This window comes from Piliocolobus tephrosceles, chromosome 10 (genome assembly GCF_002776525.5).
Source record: "Piliocolobus tephrosceles isolate RC106 chromosome 10, ASM277652v3, whole genome shotgun sequence".
In the NCBI taxonomy this organism is placed as follows: domain Eukaryota; kingdom Metazoa; phylum Chordata; class Mammalia; order Primates; family Cercopithecidae; genus Piliocolobus; species Piliocolobus tephrosceles.
In genome coordinates this window covers 50454674-50470005 of record NC_045443.1, presented here as the reverse complement: position 1 = coordinate 50470005, position 15332 = coordinate 50454674, and the positions used below count along the sequence as shown (strand labels likewise).

At 54.7% G+C, this 15332-nt stretch overlaps 1 protein-coding gene across 1 annotated transcript; it reads left to right on the top strand.

Moving 5' to 3' along the window:
• The first annotated feature begins 879 nt into the window (after positions 1–879).
• Positions 880–10390, top strand: SP7 (Sp7 transcription factor). The gene is made up of 2 exons (XM_023210576.2): positions 880–1016; positions 7520–10390. Exons 1-2 carry the CDS (start codon positions 996–998, stop codon positions 8792–8794), a joined length of 1296 nt encoding a protein of 431 aa, XP_023066344.1. The 5' UTR covers positions 880–995; the 3' UTR covers positions 8795–10390.
• Positions 10391–15332: the final 4942 nt, after the last annotated feature.

Sequence of the window (15332 nt, the reverse complement as noted above, 5' to 3'; positions counted from 1 at the left end):
TACGTGTGCCTCTAGTGTGTCACTGTGTGCATTTGTGTGTGTCCGTCTGTGTTCATTCACGATAGTGGCTGTACCCATGTGAGTGGTACTGTGTGTACGTGTGCATGCATCACCCTTGTGTTCGGCCATGAGTGTATATGTCAGTGCGTTCCAGTCTCTGTGTGTGAGTGTCGTCCCCAACCCCCCATCCCCCCCCTGGATCTCTAATTAGTGGTTTGGGGTTTGTTCCTTTTCCCTCCTGTTCCTTTCCTCAGCAGCGGCGGGCAGCAGCAGCCTAGGCAGCAGCAGTAGCAGAAGCAGCAGCCGCCGAGCAGCAGCAAGGACTCTGGAGTCAGAGTAGAACTGTAGGACCGGAGCCTGAGTGGGAACAGGAGTGGAGCTGGCCTGGAAGACAGCGGATCCCTTCCAGCACCCTCAGGCCGCCCGTTTCCTGCACTCTCCCTGCCAGACCTCCAGAGAGGAGAGACTCGGGACAGCCAGCCCCAGGTTCCCCAGGTACATGACACTGGGGAGCTCTGGGAGGGGTGCCCACAGATGCCTATGGGACTGCTGCCATGTGTAGGACACCGGGGTCCACCATCCCTTTAACCTCTCCCCTCAGCAGCCCCCGCGAGAAAGCCCTGACAACTTGCCCGTGTTGCTCTCCCCTCTTCCTGCTTCCCACCCCTTCCATGGGCGCCCCTTTTTCTCCTCTCCCTCCCTGATCCCTTCTTTGGGGAGCTCAGCAAATGGAGCAGGAAATTTGGACCCTCTGCCTCCCTCTCTCGCCCTCCTCATTGGATCCGGAGCCTTCTCCACTGGGAAAGCTGTAATTAGAGGGTGGATCCCTACAGACAGAGAGCAGCCCCCCACCCCCCACCCCCCACCCCGGTCCCTTCTAACTTTAGATCTCTTCTCTCCCATTCTCCCATTCTCCCTCCCTCTCCCTTCTCTCTCTCCCCGGCTCAGCTCTCTCCATCTGCCTGGCTCCTTGGGACCCGTTCCCCAGCCTCAGGATGGCGTCCTCCCTGCTTGAGGTAACTGTCCCCTCTTCTCCCCAGGAAACCAGCCACAACCTTAATGGTCCTAGTCTTTGCCCACCCACCTCCTCCAACTCACATAGATAGTAGCTCTGGTGCTTGTCAATTCCAGGGGTCCTTCTGATGCGGAGAGAGGAGTGGGGTCCAAGAAAGGGGAAGCAGAGGGCAGGAGAAAAGGGAGGGAAGAATAGGGCCAGGGTTCAGAGGGCAGTGAAAAGAGGGTGAGAGGGGATTAGGTCAGAAGACGGCATGGACCCCTACCTAAGGTCAGCTAAGCACACTGACTGTGAGGAGTGGAAAAGGGATGGAGAAAGGAGGGGGAGGGGGAGGGGGACGAGGGGTAGTGAGGAGAGAGAGGTAGGAAATACATAAGCTGGCAGCAGAGATAGAAGGCAGAGAGGACTGGCTGAGTGGGCACAGAGCAGCAACTGGGTATAGCTCTTTAGGGGTCCTGTCTCCTGGGACTCGTAGCCCAGGCAGGATCTTGCCTGGTTGTGTGGGGAGGGGGCTGGGCCTGTGAGCTGGTGTGTGGAGGAGAGGAGGCAGGCTATGAGAGAAAGGAGGAGGCCAGCCTGTGCGTGTGGGGGGGCTGACCAGGGGAACTGAGCCCAGGCCTGAGAGGGAACCAAGGAGGAGGGACGGGGTCTGAGGCCGCTTGCCCGGCTCACAAATATTTAGCTTTCAGCCAAAGACAAACTCAGCTCTATTTTGGGAGTGGGAGGCTCCAGGGCGGACTGGGCCACTTCCCCTCCGGGCTGGGACCCCAGCATCCCTTGCCTCTGGCGCTGGGGACAAGGGGAATTGGGGTACTATCAGGGTCAGGGTTTGGCGTCTTGAGAAATTTCTGACTCTACCATGGCTTCTAGGAGACCCAAGGCACAGAGTTGGGAAGGGAGGGCTCACAGCCACTCAGGGCCACACTCCTCCCTGCTTCTGGGTCTCTGACACTGTTCCTCTGTCACCATCTCTGTCCTGCTTTCTAGGTCTCTCTGCAGAAATTGAGGGCCAGAGGGCCCTCCCCGAAAGTCAGCCCCCTGCAGTAGCCTTGACTCTGCCCTATTCTTGGGTCCCACATCTCACTTGCCAGTGCCCTAGCTCAGACCCAGGGGTGCGGGGCCAAACAGGAAGCCGACTCACTCAACCTGTGGGAGAGGTGTGTGTATGAGAGATGGGGCAGGAGTCTTTTACCACCTGTGTTCATTGGCCTTAGTGTAATCGTTAGGGTGCAGTCGAGTGTGCTGCGGGCTCTGAGAGAGAGAGAGAGAGCGTGTGTGTGTGTGTGTAAGTGGGGCCATCTGAGTGCTGGGAGTCCAAGTGATAAATGGTGTGTGCACAAGGCTGTGAGACAGTAAGCTTGTGGCTGAGTTTGGGGGAATAGCATGCAAGCCAACCAGATGGACACCATGTCCCTTGTCACACTCTGTATCCAGCCAGGGGTCTACCCGCAGATGCAATGGGTGCAGACTGTTGTCCTGCCGCCTCCCCAACAGACTCTATTTTGAGCCATCGTTGAAACACTGTGGTCTTGAGGAATAAGATGCATGGAAATCCTGGGTCCACCCAGGGCAGGGACAGTGTCAGTGGGCGTGGGCATGATGCCAGTGTTGCCAACGTGGCGCTGGTGCCTTGGGAGGGACTGGCCCAGAGGCCTGCTGGAAAGACATGGGATTGGGATAGTGCATGGCGAAAGGAGAGTGTCCTGGAAGCTAGGCTTTCATGTCCCCTCATTCCTGTGAGCTAGAGATGCCTGCAACACAAAGGCACACCAGTCCCTCCTATCCCTCAACCACCTGCACCTAGTTTTTGGGTACCAGGGCCCTTAACTTCCTCCCCACCTCCCCAGGAACCCCTCTGCCTGGTATGGGTGGGCTCTCTGGCAGTGGGAAGAACGTGGGGTTCAGAGAGGGAAGCAGCTGCTGCTTGATGAGGGGCTCACCTCGGCCAAGTGAGATGCAGGGAACAGGGAGGGGGAAGAAATGGTTGGGGGCCTAGGTGGGAAAGGAGAATTGGGAAGCTGGGAGAACGAAGAAACTTGGGAGAAGGCTGAGAAAGTTGAGAACTGGAAAATGGGAACCTAAGGCCAATCAGCCCTGAGATGTCTAGTGAGTATTTCCACTGGGAGGCCAGGCTGGGCACAGCACCATGAGCTCCCTGGGAGGAGGGGTCCCCCTCCCCTGCTCCACATCTGGGTGGGAGAGTTGGGACAGCTCCTATCTTGTTCTTTTTCCAAACACTCCCACTTCAATACTTTAATTCTGTTTGTTTTGTTTTAAGGGTGGTGGGGTGGAGGTCAGGAGGGAACAACTCGAAGGTGGGACTGCTGGGCCCTGGAAAGGGAACACATTTGATCAGGTATGGGAGCACATACTTAAAACTCTTAACCAGGACTCTTTCCCTGAGTTCTCAGGAGAGAACAATCAGCAGGAGAAGGAAACTGAGGCTGTGGTGAAACTTAGCCACGTGCTCAGCCCGTAGCCCCCCGAGCACTGGGGTCTGGTTCCTTGCTCCCCCTTCCCTGCCTTCAAGGGCCCTCTGGGCCTCCACTCCCCAGGGCTGGGGTCTCCTGTTGGCCTGGGGCTGGCTGCCTTCTTTCACCCCTCCTTCCCTCCCCACAGCTGGGTGGGGTCCCTGGGCTTGGCTGAGGCCCCTGTGGCCGCAGTGTGAGGGCTGGGTGGGGGACGGCGTCGGCGTTTTTAAAAATAAACCGACCGCAGGGAAACCATCGGAGCCGGGCTGGGCAGAGGGAGAGGGGGCGGTCAGGGGGGAGAAGAAGGGAGGAGTGGCCTGGTCTGGGGGTTTTCTGGGGCCCAGCACCATGGTGGTTTTCTCTTAGGTAGGAAGGCTGCCTTCTTCCTTCTCCTCCCCCTTTTCTTTTTTCCGCTCCTTTCTTTTCGTCTCTGTTTTTCTTTGCTTTTCTAGCCCAGTCTCTTTTCTATCATCTCTCCTTCTTAGTTTGTGTCTTTTTACCTTTCTGCTCTTTTAGGTCCCTGCCTATTTCTGCCTCTTTTTTTTTTGTTGTTGTTTTTGAGACAGGGTCTTGCTGTGTTGTCCAGGCTGGAGTGCAGTGGAGCAATCATAGCTCACTGCAGCCTCTAACTACTGAGCTCAAGCGATCTTCCCATCTCAGCCTCCTGACGAGCTGGGACTACAGGCATGCACCACCAAGCCCAGCTAATTTTAAAATCTGTTATACAGATGGGGTCTCACTATGTTGCCCAGGCTGGTCTCAAACTCCTGGCCTCAAGCAACCCTCCTCCACCTGACCTCCCAAAGTGCTGGAATTGTAGCTATTTCTGCCATTCAATGCCAGTTTTTCCCCTCAGGTCCTCCTTTCCCCATTGCTATGGGTCTTTTACCTCAATCATTCACCCTACGCAGGTTCTTTGTGCCCCATGTCTCTGGGTATCTGCATCTCTCCTTTGAACTCCATGTTTCTTTTTTTTGTTGTTGTTGTTGAGACGGAGTCTCGCTCTGTCGTCCAGGCTAGAGTGCAGTGGCTGGATCTCAGTTCACTGCAAGCTCCGCCTCCCGGGTTTACTCCATTCTCCTGCCTCAGCCTCCCAAGTAGCTGGGACTACAGGCGCCCGCCACCTCGCCCGGCTAGTTTTTTTGTATTTTTTTTTAGTAGAGACGGGGTTTCACTGTGTTAGCCAGGATGGTCTCGATCTCCTGACCTCGTGATCCGCCTGTGTTGGCCTCCCAAAGTGCTGGGATTACAGGCTTGAGCCACCGCGCCCGGCCGAACTCCATGTTTCTACCTCTTCTTTCTGCTAGGATTTGAGTCCTCCCCATCAGCTGCCTTGCCATAGCTCACCCACTGCTTGGAAGATCAGGGGTTCCTGGGAAACCCTGACTAGGAGGAACCGTGAGTGTTCACTGTGGTTAGACTGGAGAAAGCTTTTGGTGGCTCAGTTTGGGAGTCAGCGGGACCTTAGAGAGAGGTAACTAGGCAGGAGGAGCAGCAGGTTTGCACTTGGGGAGCAGTGCAGGAGTGGGGATGCACATACACCTCATGGCAACCCTAGGGCCCCAGGCCCCACCTCTCAGACTGGCATCGTACACATACTACATGCTAAGAGCTACCAGGCAGGTGTGAGAACTCTGAATTCTTGAGTTATTTTCTCAGCTTTACTGGGAAAGGATCAGGAATATCAGTTTGTGAAGAACCCAATCCTCAAAACATGTTCTTTTAGCCCTTTCATACCCATATAACTGTATAGGGGTAGATGTTGAGGGCATCTTTTTTGGTGGGATTCCCAGCAATGAATGAATGTCTATGCCAGCCAGCAATGCTGTAGGGCATTTCCTCCTTGGATGCCTCCCCCAGGGAGAGGTACCATGATTTCCTGAGAGGCAGAGATCTTGAGAGTGGTTTGGCATGGTAGCAGCAGCATGGTGGGCATTAAGAAGATACCTTTGCATTTCTTTTTTTTTCTTTTTTCTTTTTTGACATGGAGTCTCGCTCTATAGCTCAGGCTGGAATGCAGTGGTGCCATCTCGGCTCACTGCAACCTCCACCTCCCAGCAATTCTCTGCCTCAGCCTCCTGAGTAGCTGGGATTACAGGCGCCCGCCACCACACCCGGCTGATTTTTTTTGTATTTTTAGTAGAGATGGGGTTTCACCATCTTGGCCAGGATAATTTTGAACTCCTGACCTCGTGATCCACCCACCTCGGCTTCCCAAAGTGCTGGGATTACAGGCATGAGCCACCGCTCCTGGCCAGAAGATACCCTTGCATTTCTAAAAGACTCCCATACACTACATCCGTGTCTTCCTTCATTCACGGTACTAGAAGGACTACATGTTAGGGGACACTGAGGCATGAAGCAGTATGGCTGTGGGCCAGTGTCTTAGTCACCCCATTCCTTGCCTTGGAAGGGGATGACGACTTTGGGCTCTTCCTGCCCTCTCAAAGGGGTACCAGCTGGCACCACAAAGCAGGAGGTGCTCACTGCCTGCTTGAAAGGCATTCTTGTCTCAGCCACAGTTCGGGCTTGGCGGCAGCCCTGTTCCCTCTCAATGTCCCAGTGTCTCCACCATCACTTCCTCTTGCTCCCCAGCCGTGTCCCTGCCAAGAGATTCCTTACCAGGGACATGAGGATTGGACCTCAGGGAGACCAGACCACTGCCTTAGTCAGGAGCTGAAGCAGCGACAGGAAATGGAATATGGGGTATGGGATGAAGCTGGGAAAATCTGGCATGGGAGCAAATATAGTCCCCTAATACTTTGACCTTCTTCCTACACTGCTCTTCGAGCCTCATCTTTCCTCTCCAAGGCCCTGACCATGGCCTTGGTCTGCTCCAAACCTACTTCCAAGGGTCAGGATCCCCAATTCTCACTTCACCTAGCTGCTGTCTCTATCCTCAGTTCTTCTCACAGCCATTTTAAAAGAGCCCCTGGCATATACCTGTAGTCCTAACTACTCTGGAGGCTGAGGGTGGGAGGATCACTTGAGCCCAGAAAGAAGTTTGAGGCTACAGTGAGCTGTGATGGCACCTTGGGAGACACAGTGGGACCCTGTCTCTAAAAATATTTTTTTTGGCTGGGCGTGGCCACTCACGCCTGTAATCCCAACACTTTGGGAGGCTGAGGTCAGGAGTTTTGGATCACTTGAGGTCAGGCATTCAAGACCAGCCTGGCCAACATGGTGAAATCCCGTCTCTACTAAAAATACAAAATAGCTCAATGTGGTGGCATGCGGCTGTAATCCCAGCTATGCGGGAGGCTGAGGCAGGAGAACTGCTTGAACCTGGGAGGTAAAGGTTGCAGTGAGCCGAGATAGGGCCACTGCACTCCAGCCTGGGTGACAGAACAAGACTGTCTCAAAAAATAATTTTTTTTTTTTTAATGAAAAGAAAAGGCTGGGCACAGTGGCTCATGCCTATCATCCCAGCACTTTGGGAGGCCGAGGTGGGTGGATCACCTGAGGTCAGGAGTTTGAGACCAGTCTGGTCAACGTGGCGAAACCCCGTTTCTACTAAAAATACAAAAAAAATTAGCCAGGTGTGGTGGCAGGCGCCTGTAATCCCAACTACTTGGGAGGCTGAGGCAGGGGAATCTCTTGAAACCGGGAGGCAGAGGTTGCAGTGAGCTGAGGTCACACCATTGCATTCCAACCTGGGCGACAACAGCGAGACTCCATCTCAAAAAAAAAAAAAAAAAACCAGAAACAAAATGAAAAAGAACCTCCTGTTCCTTGGAGGCCCCTAGTACACCTCTAGCAACTCCAGAATGAGCTCTGCTTCCTGCCTCCCAGGCTGGGATACTGAGCTGCAGTCTTGGGCCTCTGCACTTCTTCCCACGACTCCATGTGAGTCTGCCCTGAGGTCCAGTTCTCACTGGCCAACCTCTTTTACCTGTAATTCTCCACCCTCTTCAACTCTTCCCTGACCCCTCTGTTCTGCTGTGGATGTCTCTAGGTCACAGACCTAAAGTGTTGCCCTTCATTCTGCACCTCTCCTCCCCTCTCCCTCAGCAGTGCGTCTGTCTTTCCACAGGAGGAAGTTCACTATGGCTCCAGTCCCCTGGCCATGCTGACGGCAGCGTGCAGCAAATTTGGTGGCTCCAGCCCTCTGCGGGACTCAACAACACTGGGCAAAGCAGGCACAAAGAAGCCGTACTCTGTGGGCAGTGACCTTTCAGCCTCCAAAACCATGGGGGATGCTTATCCAGCCCCCTTTTCAAGCACTAATGGGCTCCTCTCACCTGCAGGCAGTCCTCCAGCACCCACCTCAGGCTATGCCAATGACTACCCTCCCTTTTCCCACTCATTCCCTGGGCCCACGGGCACCCAGGAGCCTGGGCTACTAGTGCCCAAGGGGCACGGCTCTTCTGACTGTCTGCCCAGTGTCTACACCTCTCTGGACATGACACACCCCTATGGCTCCTGGTACAAGGCAGGCATCCATGCAGGCATTTCACCAGGCCCAGGCAATGCTCCTACTCCATGGTGGGACATGCACCCTGGAGGCAACTGGCTAGGTGGTGGGCAGGGCCAGGGTGATGGGCTGCAAGGGACACTGCCCACAGGTCCAGCTCAGCCTCCACTGAACCCCCAGCTGCCCACCTACCCATCCGACTTTGCTCCTATTAATCCAGCCCCCTACCCAGCTCCCCACCTCTTGCAACCAGGGCCCCAGCATGTCTTGCCCCAAGATGTCTATAAACCCAAGGCAGTGGGAAATAGTGGGCAGCTGGAAGGGAGTGGTGGAGCCAAACCCCCACGGGGTGCGAGCACCGGGGGCAGTGGTGGATATGGGGGCAGTGGGGCAGGTCGCTCCTCCTGCGACTGCCCTAATTGCCAGGAGCTAGAGCGGCTGGGAGCAGCAGCGGCTGGGCTGCGGAAGAAGCCCATCCACAGCTGCCACATCCCTGGCTGCGGCAAGGTGTATGGCAAGGCTTCGCACCTGAAGGCCCACTTGCGCTGGCACACAGGCGAGAGGCCTTTCGTCTGCAACTGGCTCTTCTGCGGCAAGAGGTTCACTCGTTCGGATGAGCTGGAGCGTCACGTGCGCACTCACACCCGGGAAAAGAAGTTCACCTGCCTGCTCTGCTCCAAGCGCTTTACCCGAAGTGACCACCTGAGCAAACACCAGCGCACCCATGGAGAACCAGGCCCAGGTCCCCCTCCCAGTGGCCCCAAGGAGCTGGGGGAGGTCCGCAGCACAGGGGAAGAGGAGGCCAGTCAGACGCCCCGACCTTCCGCCTCGCCAGCAACCCCAGAGAAAGCCCCTGGAGGCAGCCCTGAGCAGAGCAACTTGCTGGAGATCTGAGCCGGGTGGAAGGTCTCCCACCCCAGGGCTGCCCTGCCAGTCTCTCTCGGCTCTCTAGACCACTGCTTGCCAATCACTCTCTTTACCCCATGCATGCCATCCTTCAGGGCTCTCTCCCTCTTTCTCCCTCCTGGTCATTCTGGGCTTGGGTATCTCCTTGCATGCCTCCTCAGCTCACCTCCCTTCACCATGAGACTGACTTTCTGCAAATTCTCATCTCAGGCCCTCCCCTTGTGCCTAATTTCCGCACTCCAGCTTCGTAGACTCTGGCCCTGCCACACCAACACACTTTCTTTCAGTTTGGGCTCCCAACACGATTTCTCCATCTCACTCCTTGAAATGTACCCTTTCTACTTCTCAAGCTTATTTACTGCTGTCCCTCAGCCTCTAGGCTTCAGTCTTCCCAACTTCTTACATCATTGCTTTCTGTTCTCCAGAACTTTTTTTCCTTTTTACAAACACAGTGATAATGATAATTTATTGCCCCCTGGTGGCCTCTTCATCAGGGACCATGGTTAGGGGGATTGGGGTTAGTGACCTGGCCAGAGGCAGGGTGCCAAGAGGGGGGCAGACCAGCGGGGATCTGATCCCAAAGATGGGGTGACCCCAGGGTCAGGGAGGCTGCCCCCAGGCCTATATATTTAACCCCTATGTACCAGGAGTAATGAATAGTAATAATAATTCTATTTATGTAAGTTATGATGACGGGTCAGGTAGAGTGAGCTGGGGAGGGAAGTGGATCCATTTCTACTAAGGAAATTCTAGTCAAATGCATTTCTGTATAGACAAAATGTTAGGGGAGAAGATCTTGGCAATAGAATGTCTATCATCAGGATCTCAGTTGATGGGGTTTCTCTTATAATGAAGTCTCTACAAATTGGGTTAGCTAGATCTCTGCTAAAGAGTTGATGCGGTATCTCTTGATTAGGGGGATCCCTAACATCCCCAGCCCCAGCCAGAAGCTGTGAAACCTCAAGTCCTATGGAGGGGAGAAGTACTGGAATGTACCCCAGCTCCCTTGACCCCAGAGCAGGTTCTTCCACTGCCCCTCCCCTTAGACACCATGACCCCATCAGGTTAATCCCCTGTTGCCATGGTTATGGAGAGCTTGCAGCTGCCATCTTAGATGTGCTCTTTGGGGAAGCCCATCTAACAGGAGGACATTGGTTTGGAGGTGCACCTCCTGAAGAATCAGTGGGGAAGGCTTTCTCTGGGATCAGATTCAAATAAATCAAGTATTTTTTGAGTGCCTACTCTGTGCAAGGTACTGTGCTAGACATGGTGCCTAGAAGCCCTGAGAAAGAAGAACTTACAGAGCTAGGAAGACAGAGGCCCCCAAGCTGATCTGGGGGTGCATCCACACACCCCTACCCTGGGACTTCGGATGCTCCCATCTCCACCTCCAGTGACTTTTAAAGCCGCTTCGTGCCTTTCCTGTAACTTTGGATCCTCCTTTTCTGTCCCCTGCTGTCTCAAGGCCCCAAGTTAAAGGGTTAAAGCCGCCGGAGCTTGGGGAGAGAACATTGTGGAATGGAAGGGATCATGCCCTTTGTGGAGTCTTTTTTTTAATTTAATAAATAAAAGTTGAATTTGAAATTTTGTCCTGGTGAGAAAAGGAGAAGAGGAAGGGCGAAGCGAGGGCCAATGAGTTTTTTTCCTTAGCAAATTGGAGACTACTCATGGGTGAATATTCTACCGTGCACGTTTGCTTATTATGCTCGCCGCGAAATAGTTTATTGGCCGGGCGCGGTGGTTCACGCCTGTAATCCTAGCACTTCGGGAGGCTGAGAAGGGCGGATCACCTGAGGTCAGGAGTTCGAGACCATCCTGGCTAACATGGTGAAACCCCGTCTCTACTAAAAACACAAAAATCAGCAGGGCGTGGTGGCAGGTGCCTGTAATCCCAGCTGCTTGGGAGGCTGAGACAGGAGAATCGCTGGAACCTGGGAGGCGGCGGTTGCAGTGAGCTGAGATCGTGACACTGCACTCCAGCGTGGGCGGCAGAGCGACTCCGTCTCAAAACAAAACACAAAACAAAATTGTTTCTCGGTCAAATCCTCCGGCGGTGTTGTTTTTGGGCGTGCAGTGCTTTCTGCAGAGTTGGGAAGACTCACTGGTTTCTACCCTGGCACTTTCTGGACTGCACCAATTGAGCCTGGTCAGGGCAGTGACGCGACCGAGCGCTGGCACCGCGGTTGCAGTGCGGACTACAGCGCGGCCCCAGTCGGGCGGTGGTGCGGCTCCCGGCGGGCAGACTGGGCCTGGCACGTAACCCGCCCCCTGCCCGGGGCCTGCAATCAGTCGTGCCCGCCACGGAGTTAGCCGAAGAACAAAAGCCACTCTGTGGCGGCCATCCCCGAGCTACAATAGGGCTTTGTGCGGCCCCCGCCCCCCAAGGTTCCCCCGCTGGGCTGAGGGGACTCACAGGCCACTCCCCCCGGCCTGGGCCCGACTCCCAGCTGCGACCCGCGTTGGACTGTCCACCTCGCAGGTCGCGAGAGGCGATACTCCGGGTGGGAGGGGGCCGGCGATCCTGGGCGGGCTCGGGTTACGAGCCCCCCCCCACCCCCTGACGCCACTCCCGCCCCCGCCCAGGTGGGAAATCTCCTGCCCTCTGGCGGGGCGCGCTGCTTCAAAGGCGCTTTGAAGAAATCCGAGTTCCGAAGACTTCTTTAGTGGGCTGGGGGCTGTGACTGAAGAGACACGGGAGACGGGGCTGGGGCGGAGGAAGGAAGGGGGGCGCCTTGGAGCTGGTCTGAGCGAGGCGGCGTTCTGGATGGAGTGGATCCCCGGGATCCCGCCCCAACCCCGCCGGACGGGCTCCTCCGGACCCCCCAGAGTCTGGCTCTCTCGCCTCCCGGTCTCCGCCTGTCCGGTGCCAGCTCCCGCCCGCCGCAGCCTCACGGTCCTCCCCTCCCTAGCCCCTCGGCCCCTTTCATCTTCCCTAGACTCCGCTTGGGGTTTTGCTGGTTTCTGGGAGATAAAAACCGCTTCAAATAGGGCGGCGCGCTGCCAGGACAAACAGGGCCGGGCAGGCCATGTGCGCCTGGTTACCGGCCCCGGGTCGGGACGCCGGGCTCCAGCGGGCCCGGGAAGGGGTGGCGGGCGGAGCTCCAGGCACCCAGGCTCCGGCGATGACTCCCAAAGTGGGGGGCCCCTTTTAGAAGCGGCCTGCGCGCTGTCTCGGTTCCCGCCCAGGTCGTAGGGAGGGGCCGGCGGAGACCGCCCGCTAAGCGCTCCGAGCCCATAGGGTCACAGTCGCTGCGTCGCCGGGCCCGCCGCGCCCCCTGGTGAAGTTACTGGGTGAGCGCTCTAGGCCTGGACTTGGGCCTTTCTAGAACCCGCAAATTGTGAAAAGCGTTCCACAAATGTTAGATAAGCAGTATGGGGGAGGGGACAGTACTTGTGCCAGGCCAGGGCGGGGGCTGCGGGCGGAACAGCACTGTTCCTTCTCTCTGGTTCACCTTACAGGGTAAGATGCAGGCACCTAAACCGATCATTATGACCTGTTGGTGAAAATCGAGGTTTTATCGAAGGATGCAAGTTGCAGGCCGGAGTGATTTTTCCTAGGGGTATCGTATCTGGGTTTGGATGGTGTTACCAAGGTACAAACGGAAACTTTATCGTGGGTCTTCAGTGCTCTCCACTAATCTGTCAGTCACCTATTCCTTCTTTCCCTCAAACCTGCTCACTTCCCCTTCTCAGGGAGAGCTTTAACAGCCAGGTTCCCCAAACCATCCCTAGTGTATACCTTATGCTCTTCAAGCTTTCTGTGACTTCCCAGGTGATGGTGAACTCATCTAGGAAACTAAATGGGGCTATGGGAAAAGGTTAGAGTAGGAGTCCCGCCGCCCCTAGTGTTAGTGGCGTGTAAAGGAAGCGCACAGCAGTAGGTGAGCTGAGCAAGCTGAGCTCCGCCTCCTGTCAGATCAGCGGCATTAGATTCTCATAGTAGCGCGAAACCTGTTGTGAACTGCGCACGTGAAGGACCTAGGTTGCTCGCTTTTTATGAGAATCCAACTAATGGCTGATGATCTCAGGTGTAACAGTTTCATCCCAAAACCATTCCCTCCCCCGCTCCCCGTGGAAAAACTGTCTTCCACTAAACCTGGTGCTAAAAAGATTGGGGACCCCTAGGTTAGAGCCTTGCTACTTAAAATGTCGTCTGTGCAGTATCAGCTGGGGATTCTTTGGAAATATAGCCTCTGAGCTCCACCCTAGAAGATGCCCAGGAGATTCATATGTCCCTTAACAGTTGATAAGTACTAGATTAGAGGCGATCCACTTGCCTTCTCAGGTGAAGTGCATTTTCAGGAGACTGTGGAGCCCTTTGTTTTCTGACCTGGGAATAACTCTCTTGGGGGAAATTTTTCAGGTGAAAAAGAAGGGCAGACACGGAATCCAGAATACTAGAACTAAATGCCCCCTAGATTATTCAATAAGACTGGTAGTTTTTGGGAGTGCGGACTGCCTTCTACTTCTTCAAATCACTTAACATTTGTTAATGAACTCTGACCAAAGTCACCTAGCTGATGGCACAGTTATAGCTATTAACCTCTGACATTTGTTTAGCACTTTAAAATTTATTAAATAGCTTCACTTCATTTTTTTTTTTTTTTGAGGCGGAGTCTCGCTCTGTCGCCCGGACTGGAGTGCAGTGGCCGGGTCTCAGCTCACTGCAAGCTCCGCCTCCCGGGTTTACGCCATTCTCCTGCCTCAGCCTCCCGAGTGGCTGGGACTACAGGCGCCCGCCACCTCGCCCGGCTAGTTTTTTTTTGTATTTTTAGTAGAGACGGGGTTTCACCGTGTTAGCCAGGATGGTCTCGATCTCCTGACCTCGTGATCCGCCCGTCTCGGCCTCCCAAAGTGCTGGGATTACAGGCTTGAGCCACCGCGCCCGGCCCACTTCATTATTTTGTATGGAAAACAACCATATGAAATAATTAGGACACTGCAAATGAGAAAAGTGAGACTCAAAGAATTCAATGTTTCTTTCTCCTGCTCCCTTTTTTTTTTTTTTTGGGGCCGGGTTTCCCTTCTTGTTGCCTAGTTGGAGTGCAGTGGTGTGATCTCTGCTCACCGCAACTTCTGTCTTCCAGGTTCAAGCGATTCTCCTGCTTCAGCCTCCCAAGTAGCTGGGATTACAGGCATGCACCACAATGCCCCGGCTAGTTTTGTATTTTTAGTAGACAGGGTTTCTCCATGTTGGTCAGGCTGGTCTCGAACTCCCGACCTCAGGTGATCAGCCCACCTCAGCCTCCCAAAGTGCTGGGATTACAGGCGTGAGCCACTGCGCCTGGCTTTTTCTCCCTCCCTTTCTTTCTCTCTTGCTTGCTTGACAGGGTCTCGCTCTTTGCCCCAGGCTGGATTGCAGTGGCGCAATCTTGGATCATTGTAGTCTCGATTCTCCCATCTCAGCCTTCTGAGTAGCTGGACTACAGACGCTTGACACCACCACACTGGCTAACTTTTGAATTTTTTGTAGATACAGGGTCTTGCTATGTTGCCCAAGCTGGTCTTGAACTCCTGGGCCCAAGAGATCAGCCTCAGCCTCCCAAAGTGCTGGGATTACAGGTGTGAGCTACCATGCCCAGCCTCACTTTTATTCTTTTTTTTTTTTTTTTTTTGAGACAGAGTCTGGCTCTGTCGCCCAGGCTGGAGTGCGGTGGCCAGATCTCAGCTCACTGCAAGCTCCGCCTCCCAGGTTTACGTCATTCTCCTGCCTCTGCCTCCCAAATAGCTGGGACTACAGGCGCCCGCCTCGTCGCCCGGCTAGTTTTTTGTATTCTTTAGTAGAGACGGGGTTTCACCGTATTAGCCAGGGTGGTCTCGATCTCCTGACCTTGTGATCCGCCCGTCTCGGCCTCCCAAAGTGCTAGGATTACAGGCTTGAGCCACCGCGCCCGGCCCTCACTTTTATTCTTAAGTCAGAATAACTGATTTGGGTGTACCTAGGTCCAATCTCTCTGTGACTCACTTTCCTCGTGGTGACAGAACAGCACCCACCTTATGGGGTTGTAAAGATTATAAGAGCACTTATCATAACAAGTGCTCAGGAAATAGTTTTGCAGCTTGGCAAGGTGGCTCAGGCTTGTAATCCCAGCACTTTGGGAGGCCAAAGCGGGCGGATCACTTGAGGTCAGGAGTTTGAGACCAGCCTGGCCAACATGATAAAACCCTGTCTCTACTAAAAATACAAAATTAGCTGGGCGTGGTGGCACATGCCTGTAATCCCAGCTACTCCAGAGGTTGAGGGAGGAGAACCGCTTGAACCCAGGAGGCAGAGGTTGCCATAAACTGAGATAGCGCCACTGCCTTCAGCCTGGGCAATAGAGCGAGACTCTGTCTCAATAAAATAAAGTTTTCCTTTCTTTTTTGTGAGACAAAGTTTTGCTTTTGTTGCCCAGGCTGGAGTGCAACACAGCCATCTCGGCACACTGCAACCCCCCCCCCCGCCGGGTTCAAGAGATTCTCATTCCTCAGCCTCCCGATTAGCTGGGATTACAGATGCCCGCCACCACGCCCGACTAATTTTTGT